The 10,998-nt window shown below is 38.8% G+C and overlaps 1 protein-coding gene across 1 annotated transcript; it reads left to right on the forward strand.

The window, feature by feature from the left end:
• Positions 1-10: 10 nt before the first annotated feature.
• LOC112554969 lies at positions 11-6,304 on the forward strand. Its single transcript, XM_025223050.1, has 9 exons — positions 11-237; positions 725-775; positions 1,112-1,240; positions 2,277-2,496; positions 3,045-3,316; positions 3,592-3,642; positions 4,216-4,302; positions 4,565-4,784; positions 5,196-6,304. Exons 1-9 carry the CDS (start codon positions 11-13, stop codon positions 5,481-5,483), a joined length of 1,545 nt encoding a protein of 514 aa, XP_025078835.1. The 3' UTR covers positions 5,484-6,304.
• The last annotated feature ends 4,694 nt before the right edge of the window (positions 6,305-10,998 follow it).

The following is a 10,998-nucleotide window of genomic DNA, read 5'->3' on the forward strand; positions in this document are numbered from 1 at the left end:
TTAAATTCAAATGTTAAATAACTTTATCATTGGTTCAGATACGAAACCAACAAGACATTACTTTAGAGTACCGTCCCTTGCAAGCATGGCTTCTCCAGTTGCACCCACAGTATCCTCTGGAAGCACCTTAAGATTGAAAAGTAAAAAAGAGAAGGAAGCAAAGTCGTCTGCAAAGAAAAGTGAGGGTCGACGATTAACAAAGAAAAATATTCTTTGCAGTCCATATCATCTGGCATGGTAGGTCTTTTTTCAATTTCGTCTGTTGACTGTAGTGTACTTTTCATACTAAGTAGCAGTAGTAGGGACTGGCTATAACTGCCTAGGTCTTATGGCCTTTTCATGTCCCCTCATTATACCTCTCATTAATGGTTTTTTTTTTTTTAGGTCTCAGCCTTACTTTAGTTTTCATCAAAGCTATAAAACAGATTCATGAATCACAAAAGAACATGCGTTTGTTAAACTTCAGTCTCTCACATAGCACATCTGTATTGATTGTAAGAGAAAATTACTTAGGCCACAAGTGCTTTATACAATCATAGATTATCAGATACTTAAGCAAGGGTCTGGTTTATCAGAAAAGCTAGGAGCTAATTATAAGTTTTGTTAGTGCAGCTACTTTTGCCATCAGCATTCATGCGAATAGATCATAGAAAAGCATGACAATTTTTTGACTGAGATTCTTAGTTGTTGTCAATAGCCACATTTTGTTTAATTTTTAATGCAGGCCAAAGGTGGAAGCAAGTACTGAGGAGAAAATAATGGACTGCCTTCTTAGGTAATATCAATGTCTGTTTTTAAATGAATTATGAAAGATCATATCATTTCACTAATAAAGTTTTAGTATTGTATAAATAAATGGAATATATCAAGGTTAATTCAAAGTTTATTTTAACATGTTCAGACTTTATTTAAAAACTGGTTTTGCTATATAAATTAAGCTAATTATCACTGAAAGCTACATCAATTGATTTAAATGCTCCATGTCCATTTATGGAACTGGTCACATGACACTTGATAGACAAAGCTTTATTGTCTAGCTTTGCTGTACTCATATTGATTTTGGTTCTGATGAAATGCATATAGTTTTATCTCCTTATGTTTTTAAACATAGTACTCTGAACAAGTTTCCCAGGCTGTGTCCTGAAGTACAAAAAGGAGCACCAGGCTTTTCCAGTTCATCAATTAAAATAAAGGAAAAATCAAATCTCATAGATGAAGATATAATACGAAAAAAAATAAGGTACACTTCTTACTTGTTAATATCTCCAAAGTCACAGTGCTACAAGTTGTACGATTAATAGGCTCAGTAATTAGTACTGTAATTTACTGCTTCCAATAATGATAATAATGGTTGCTTATAGGGCAGTGTTTACTGATTGCTGACAGCACTTTACAAAAGAATTGCACATACATGATGGTACTCGGAACCGATGGCATAGTGTAGTTGCGGCTCTATGCTCCACTGGGTGCGTAAAGGAATAAATAGGAGAATGGTACATTCATCGTGACAACATTCTGCATTACCTCAACAACCAAGCACATGAGCACTCATAGCCTATCAGCCAAAAGCAGAACAGTGTCCTTAGCTGCTAATTAATGCTGCAACAATCATGCATGTCTCAGCAGGAAGGGAAGTGTGTTCTAGACAGCTGGGACAGTGCCCACCAAATCTTTTGAATTTATCTAAGGGGCAGCTTTTCTAGTGACCTAGAAGGAAAATAGGTGGACAGAGTTTCAAAAAGATAGGCTGGAAGTGTGCCCTAGAAATGACAAAGAAAGGTAATCAAGTTGTAATTTTGTACTCTTCATTGGCACATTTTATCATTCCTGTATGTCAATAGTTTTTAATCTGCACAATGTTTTAGCGGTTTATTAAGATATCAGTTGATGAGTCTCAATTGTCTTCTATGTCTTGTTTATTATTGTCATTAATTTTTTAAGTTTCTTTGCTCAAACTACTTATTTGTTTTAGTTTTATTTCTGTGGCCATTATTTGTGTATAGTGTATAATTTTGTTAGTACACAAATTTTTCTTATTCCTTTCCACCCCCAGTGGAGCATAGGCCATAACTACACCATGCCATCGGATCCAGCTCTGGGCGTCCCTTCCCAGTTGGGTTCATGTCCATATGCACAAATTAATTGGTACTAAATTGCAACAACATGTGATACAACATTAATGCCTCAGCATTATCTAATTTTTTTCGTTTAATAAGACATTATGGTTATTAAATAGCAAATTTCTTTTATAATAAATATGGTAACTTTTGTAACAGAGCTCAGCTGGCCATAGGACACAGAGAAGCATCCAAGTGTTTGGAGAGAGACCAACTCGCTCTTCTTCTTGTTTGGAAGGATGCAGAGCCATCCATCATAACAAAATGTCTTATTCCATTGGCAGCTACTCGTTTATGTCCAGCCCTTTGTTTACAATCTCTGGGACCAAAACTTTCACAAGCTACAGGTTTGACAAGTGCTGTAGCTGTTGGTTTTAAGGTGTGTATGACATTTGTTGTATGAATACCGAAAAAGGAACTTCTAACTTAAATAAGACTTGTTCACGAGCATAGACTTTTCCCCTAATGAGCAGACCACACTATCGCTTGATATATCAAAATAGTTCAAGCAGTTGAAATGGATTGTGGATTGCCTCTACGTGGCAGAGGTTTAAAAAGTCTGAGGGGAGGTTTAAGCTAGTAGTTCGATTCCAGCAGCTATTTAATACTTCTCTATATTTGATACTTCATAGTTATGTGTTCACATGTTAGGCATACATGTCAAGTCTTTTTTTTTTTTTAAGAATTTAAATCATTGGTTTCTTTATGCAGTGACCAAGGTGAATTTTTCCTTTGTCTTGCTATATCCAGAGGATGCATTATGTCTAATTTATTAAAGCGTATAAAATTTAATTTATTAACTTCTGAGCTTGTGTGATAAAAATATTGTTAAAACTTTAAACAAATATTTATTGTAGATAAAATAGCTTCAGACAAGAAGACAAAGTCAGTATGCCTGTGTATTTATCAAAACCTTTTGTTTGTCAGAAAATACAAGCTGGCCTGAACGACTTTAAAGATTTTGTGACCTTGGCAGCTAGTCTGGCTCCACAACTAACTGTGCCTTGGATGAAAGCAGATGAAAAGGGAGACAATCAAGAACTGGAGACAGATATTACAGAGGATACAAGGACAGCAAAAGAAAGAAATAGCTCAACAGAGAAAACCGTGATGGAAGGAGAAAGAAATCCTGTTGAATCTGCTGGTGCAACAAGTAAACAAAATGACCTCTTTCCTTGTTACGTGAATGGAGATGATTGGTAAGTCTTAAATCGTATTTTTGGAGAATATATAAAGCAGTTTGTTTTTGTCTCCTTCACTCTTAAGCATAGATGCAAAACTGTTAGGCTAATGGCAAAAGCACGTAAAGAGTTTACTGCCATTAGTTTATTGATATATGTAAGTATGCATACTAGAAAAATGTTGTTGGTTTGCATTTTGTTATTAACTTCTATTATTTTCCTCATAGTGCTTTTCCCTAAAAAGCATGATTATTAATCATTTTGTCATTTAAGAATTAATCTTCATTTCACAGGCCAATGGTTGAAGAGGATGTTGAAGAAAAAGTTGTAGGAAAACTTATCTGGTAATTATTTTCACAATCTTTACCTTGATTGTACATGTATCATTTTTATCTGTGTACTGAAAAAAAAAGAGTTGTTAGCGTTTTTTGGTAGCACTGGATGAAATGATACTGTGTAAAAGAAATTCCAACATGTGTGTACTTATGCATAACAAAGTGGAGGGCATGGTACCAATGGGGGAGAGAACTACAGAGGGAAGGATCAGAGTCACTGAAAGAAAGAGACAGAGAATGGGGGGCAAGCATGTCTGATAGTACTACAGCAGATTTTATCTCATCAGACATCAAGAGGAGAACTTCCTCACTGTTTTACTACACTGATGCTGCATATGAATGGCGTTGATCCTTGACTCAAATTAAGCAATAGATCAAATGTTGATAATGACAGAGCAGCAGAAATCAGTTATTTCTGATCATTTGAATCAGTTTGAACCACTGCTGCGTTAATAACGGCAAGTGAAGATATTGTTGTTGGCACCATGAGGTGTCTGAGTCAAGAAAAGTGCTTTAATTGTATGTGTTAACACTTTTTTTTTTTTCTTTTTTTTTTTTTTTTTTTTTTTTTTGTGTCTTTAGTCTCCTCACACAATACAAATCTGTGTTTAAAAAGCCAAAAACCAAGCTGAGAACTGATGAATGGAAAAGAAAGCAAAATGTTATCAGGTAACAAATACATTTTAATTACTTTCTTGTATATATTTTTATCTTGTTATTGATTATAAGACTTTCTTGAAACAGAAAACCTATGCAAATTTAGTTGAGAAAAAATGTGAATGTCGTGAGAAAAAAGAAATGCACCAAAATTAAAACTTTGAATTGAAAGCTCAGATTCCAGGAATGAAAGCTTAAATTTGTAAAGTTATTGCAATGTACATAACATTAAAACTAATTTTGAAAAATTATGTTTGTGTATGTGCGTTTTCAGGAATCACCTCCTGACAGATGCTTCTGCCATCAGAGACGCTGCTAAAAATGGGAAGTTGTGTCTGCTTCTTGTGCAAAAAGAGCAGATAATCCATCCCAGTGTTGCTGCAGCAACAATGTATGCCACCAGAAGCTGTTGTCCAGTCCTTGTTATAAGACGACTTAGACAGCAGCTGTCTCCAGTGATTAGAAATCCACTATTGCCCATGCTGGCTTTTAAGGTTTGTATTTGTGACCTGTAGATAAAGACTAGTCTTGCGTACACAGGTGGTGTTATGAAAGAACATGGGATAGTCAATAATCAAGGGGCGTCTAGCACTGACTCTTATTTCAGTTATATATAGGCCAACGCGGGTCATGAATTCCAGAGGCTGGGTGACTGTAAATGTCTTGCACTAGCAATGATGCTTGATTGGTTGTAGCAAATCGTGCACAGGTTATGTTGGCATGGATGACGGAATAGTCAGGTGTAGTTAACAAGGTTTTAACTATAAGTTTCCTTCCGTCACACATACCTAATAACCTTTAGGTTAGCAGTGCATGGGTCAGAGTTGAACATGTGGGAAGTGTTTTCTTGTGAAGAAGCAGACTGCCATTAAAAAATCTTTTTATTGGGTCCTTTTCTTTTCCAGAAATGTGACAAAGAAACATTATCTGCTGAATTCTCGGAATTTATCACCTTTGCTAGTCAGCACACTTTGTCAGATCTTCAGCTCCTTTTCCCAGCAAGAAGGATGCATCCAAAGAAGAAGCACCATCATCCACAAGTGCACCTGACTTGCAAAGACAGACACCTAAAAAGCGACCTGCCCCTGTGTATAATGTCTCACACCTGTATGTGTACAAAAATGACAGCTCCAAGCCTCCAGAAAATGTGGGAGGTACTGCCGCTTCTGTCAGCCCAACAAATACAAAGGTGACACAGGATGGAGAGAGAACTATCAAGGAAAAGGTGGAAGATTTTATTTCTTTGTCATCCGAACCAATAGTACAGGTACTAGGCCAACACCCCACAGGAGAAAATATTTCCCCTGACATCTTTCTGGACAAGAAAAAAGTTGCTTTGAAAAAGCCTGATTCAACTGTCAAAGCACAGCATCATGAAAATGTTGCAACGGAATCTTTCTCAGGAATTTTGGGATTGGATGCTGCTGATCTTGCAACTTTGCCTACACCACCTGTTCATTGTCCCAGACAAGCCAAAACCAAAGCAACACTGAAAAGAAAGTTGAAGAACATGGAGGAGGAGGAGGAGTATCTGTCCTTTTCTTTCTACCCAACAAACATTCGAACATCAATATCCAACCCCAATAAAAACAAGAAAAAGAAGAAATAAGAGAGGCAGAGTGCTTAAAAATAATAATGCAAAATTTGTAAAGCACATACACTCGGAGTATGCTCTTACAGTAGTGTGTAGCCAACACATATTTATTCACAAATGGTACAAATTTTTTTGGCACGTGCTGTGGTATTTGGATCTCTCATTTCATGTGAGAAACAGTGAGGCATGGGACATGTGCTTTGATTTTAATAATAATAGTTTAGTTCCTTTAAAGTGAGAAATACTCAGATTTCTGAGAACTGTGTATGTCAGAAAACTCAGCTTGCCCTGGACGACTTGAAGGATTTTTGTGACCATAGCACCTAGTTATTGCATTTAATTGATTTATTTGATTGCACTGGATATCAAAACGTGTGCAGTTTGAATGTCATTATGAATTTAAAGCAATGATTACTTACATATACAGTTGTCTCGTTCATCTGTGCAAGAAGTAACTGCAACTGTCTGATCAGCTGAATGGTGACTTAGTGAACGATCCTGTTTGTTTATGACAGTACCTGGTGTTCGCTGTGCCAGCATTTGCGTCTCTTGTCCATTGTAGAAAGTTTATTTTCTATTCAACTATGGAATGAAGCACTTTGAAGATTCACATTTCCAGTAGTTCATACACATCGTCTTTGTCTTTCACCAGCTTGTTTGGGTTAATGTTCCTGCCTGATGGAATTCATGTTATTTCCTATAGTCTCTTCATGTTTCCCTGTATAGCTGCTGTCTCTGCTTCCTCTGTCAGTTCATGGGTGAAGCATCTCTTGTCCTCCCAGATGGATCTCTTTGCTTGGCGGTTGGCTTTCCGATATTCAGCTCTGAGACCCTCTCTTGATGGTCTTAACACTAGTTGAGCTTTTGTTTCAGTTCTTTTCTTGATTCGTTCTTTGCCCAGGTCTCTGAAGTCATCCATTCCTTGTGTTTTCTTTCCTTCTTCTCCAGAACATCTGTACAGGTTGTCTTCCAAATGCTCTTGTTAACCAGCGTTCTTCCACTGATTCTTCTGTCAGTCCCGAAAGGGCCTCATACTTATTCCTGACAATAGTTATAAATTTCCCTTGATATGTGAGAGAGAGAAAAAAAAGTTGGAGAGAGTATGCATGCCATGTATTTTTTTAAAGGTGGGAATAGTTGTTTAAAAACCAGATAACAAATGTAGAACTCACATTTCACTGGACGTCATGAGCCTGACCTGCCGGGCCTAATTCTAAGGGATACAAAAATAAAAATTATCATCACTGTTTATCAAAGGCAGTGCAATAACAGAACACAACTCCCCAATGCACGCTTTTCTCACGTGTGTTCAGCTTCACTCTTCCCCTTTCCCCTCCCCAGCGGTCCGGTGGCGCAACGGTTAGCGCCTGTCACCAATACAGTGAAGGTTGGCTGCCCAGAGTTCATTTCTCGTCTCGGGCACGCTGTTCTTTCTCTGCACGTGGCGTCTGTTTACAGGGCTGGCTGCTTGCCGTAATATAGCCTCAGTTGCTGACACGGCGTAAGACACCAAATCCCTTTCCTCCCCCCCCCCACAATCCGTCCAGTAGACTGGTTCGCAAACATGGCGTGGCACGCACTTAAAACTAGATTTGTACTTAAACCATGGCAGGATAAAATCACTCCGGTAGAGGAACAGGTAGGTAGCAAATGGGAGGGTTTTATTATTATGTTAGCAAATCCTGATGAAGCCTTTGTATTCCCCACTCTTTTTTCACACACACACACACACAATATCTTACATCAGTAACCAGTCTGTTGAGGATGATTTCTGATTCCAGGTTAAGTCAGTTCCCCTGCAGACAAGGCAATTACTTAGCATGCCCCCGCTTGTAATAACAGGTCATTAAGAACAAAGTGTGATAAACACTATCACGAGACAAGCACGGTCAGACAAGGCTTTGACAAAGCCGTTGCGGCTCCAGAGTAGTCCTCTATGTATCTGTACAAAGAAAGAGTATCGATTACATGGGAACTTGCTGGTCCTTGGAGAAATAAGACTGTGAAAGCTTGGATACGAGTAGAGGGGGTGGGGACTGAACGAAAGGTCTCTGTCAGTTGGCAGTGAAGCATCTTACGAGAAACATTTTCACGCGCAGGTATTAGGTACGATTAGATTGTCAAAGCTGTTTTTGTCCCCACCTTATCCATTATACCCGATTTATGATTCCTCTTACAGAGGGACCGGCCTATATTTGCACACCAGTCAAGGACACGTCGTGACTAAATAAAAATATAAACAATTTTGCAGCGCGCTGAACGTAGTCGAGCACTGTGTATTTTTCAGTTTTCAGTCGGGAGATTCCACTTTTCCAAACCCACTCCAAAATGTCATTTCCAACCACGTAAAAACATAAAATTCTTAACGTGCATCGATCGGCGTTTCAGACTGATCGACGCTGCTACCTGAGAACTCGTCACTCAAAACCCAGGTGCCCCCATTCCCCCAAGCTCCCAGCCTATGGCCATCTGGTTGCCACGGAGCAAGCGATTGTTATATCGTGGGTTTGGCGAACTACAGCACTCCCTTTGTCGTTAATGCTAGTGTTATGGTTATTTAGGGGAAAACAATCTCTGCATCGAATACCTGTTTTAATATCCTTCAGCTTTGCGGACGAGAGCAAAGAAAGAAATTGGCTTCCAGTGTAAATGGAGGCAAGTTTGTTTTGGTACAGGAGGGGAAAATGGAACCTAAAAGATGCCCACAAATTTGCAAATGCGTTTACTTTACTCTCTTGCTCTTGAAGTGCCGCAGTAGCTGGAATGGTTTTGCACAGCGACAGTTACAGCATAAAAGATGGTTGTACATTTTTTTTTCTCCCCAGAACTCTAACAAGCTGTCAGCTAAATTCTTCACTGTACCACTTTCACTAATCGTCAGATCTTCAGCACCTGAAATTAATTCAACGGAGCATGGCTAACTACAAATGATTGTTCTCGATTACTCCTACTGATTCCATTTAGCTCAGCCAGCCTCTGATCTTCAATCAATATAATATTCGTTTTATTTCTTCTCAAACGAAAGACATGCAAAAACAACTCGTTAAGTGCAGTAAACAACTTCGGCTCAACCCGAGGCAGAGATGGAGGAATGTTCCACTGTGCGTTTTCTGCAAGCTGTTGTTAAAAAAGACACATCAACACATCTGTTCCCCTGTTTGCGTCGACAAAAGAGGTGAACTACATGCATCCGGCATGCACAAAAATAGAAAGATATAACGGGGTGTGCCGGAAATGTTAAAGACAGATTGCGGGTTCCACGGTGAAATATTGATGAGTGTAGTGAAGAGTGGAATATAGACTGGTTCTACAGCACGCGTCGTTTAGCGACAAGTTACTTTCAGACTGGATATTATGTTTGGCAATAATAATAATAATAATAAAATAAATAAAAAAAATAAAACAGGATAGAAGCATCACATTCGTGGTGCCGCAAACTTGACCCCAGCAGTGTCATTGCTGCTGACGGTTTGGAGAGTGGACTCGCCAATATGAAGAGACGATAATCTTGTTACATCACAAGCTTGCTTGGTCTGATGGTAGATTATATCAGATCCTGTTGATTATGCTACTTTTTTCATACAGTCCTTCTCTCTCTACACACTGTACAAGCGCTGGATGAGAACAACGGGCAGTATTCTACACAATTTACAGCCTCCGGTGTACCCATAGTTTTCAAAAACTTCATCACAAAACTGTTGTCTAGCCACATCACGAACTGAGCTCGCTCATATATTCATCAGTCTTCTCTATATTATATTCTACCATCTGTACTAAGCTATAGTATGATATTAGTCGACTTTGTGTTTATCATCAGCACGTCCTCTACTGTCCCTGTATAGTCCGATCTTCACCATTTCTACTCAGGCTATAATTATTCATTAGTTTTGTCTCGAGTATTTAAATACCAATTTTACATACGTTAGTCATTCGTCTTATGAAATTATTAAGCACCATATCTACGCGGGTTAATAATCAATCAGTCTTCTTGGCAATTTTATCAGCGTCATGTATGTCCTACTACACAGTCTGACATTCATCAGCCTTACCCATCATCGCTGGTTAAGATAGAACCGATAACTACAGAAGAATAGGGCGATGTGCTGATGGGTGAGGTGGTGATGGTGGGTCTGTTTGAGAATTATTCAAGAGGCCACAGTTTTCCCGATCCTTATCAGATTTGGCAGGGATATTCTTTTATCTATGGGAAGGACGTGGGCTATGTTTTGGTTTCTGTATCCTGCTCCTGATCATTTTATTTTTTGATCTATGATGTTGCCGGTGGCTCTACAAAAAAATCTACTGCGCGGAATATGTTTACTAAGCAGAGCCAACTTGGACAACGCCTATGATGGCACAACCACGGATGTGTATATATGTAGGTTCCTGTCAGCCGAGATCAACGCTTAACTCTTGCTTCTTCGCTGTTAGTCTCGGCGAGCGTAAACCGGAAGCTTGTGTACAAACCTGCCTCGTTTTAGTAGTTAATCTGAACTGTGAATAAATCGGAAGCTTTGTACACACCTGTTTCGTTTTAGTAGTTAACTGGAAAAACGTCTGCCAGCAGTCCAGTAATACAAGTTCGTGGTACAGACTTAGAGATGGCGGCTTCACTATAACATATGTCACGCCTCCATATGCTCACTCTTCACAGAGAAATGGGCACTGTCTGAATTTGTTAAAGTTACAACCAAACTTTTCATCTCTGTTTCTACTGCATCTTTAATTTTAATCTAGTTTTCATAGTCGCTGTTAAGAGATAAACATCTTTCGAAAGCGTACTTTTATTAGATCAGGGGCAATCAATCCTTTTCAACTCATGCTACTACCTTTACTTTCCCTAACTACGGAAGCACATGCAAAATCTGAAGGGGGAAAAAAAAACCTATAAACCTTCAGGAAATACGAGATTCAAGGATCCTTCCCTCAACGACCAGCTTTAAAGGGTTTTAGACCTTCTGTGGATGGGATGTATACGTGGCTCTACCTAAGGTGACGTCGATTACCTTACCACAACTTTTAACTACCGAGGTGGTGGGGCACACTTCGAATCTTGCCGTTTCCTTCACCTTTCGCCAACTGTGGACTTTTTACTAACTCCGTTATTGATTGAT

The sequence above is a fragment of the Pomacea canaliculata genome, linkage group LG14 (genome assembly GCF_003073045.1).
Source record: "Pomacea canaliculata isolate SZHN2017 linkage group LG14, ASM307304v1, whole genome shotgun sequence".
Lineage (NCBI taxonomy): Eukaryota > Metazoa > Mollusca > Gastropoda > Architaenioglossa > Ampullariidae > Pomacea > Pomacea canaliculata.

Excerpts from the sequence above, each read along its gene's own strand:
- LOC112554969 (XM_025223050.1), top strand. The coding sequence starts at position 11 with ATGTTAAATAACTTTATCATTGGTTCAGATACGAAACCAACAAGACAT. Across the intron at positions 776-1,111 it reads ATAATGGACTGCCTTCTTAG|TACTCTGAACAAGTTTCCCA; the intron begins GTAATATCAATG and ends TTTTAAACATAG. Across the intron at positions 1,241-2,276 it reads ATAATACGAAAAAAAATAAG|AGCTCAGCTGGCCATAGGAC; the intron begins GTACACTTCTTA and ends CTTTTGTAACAG.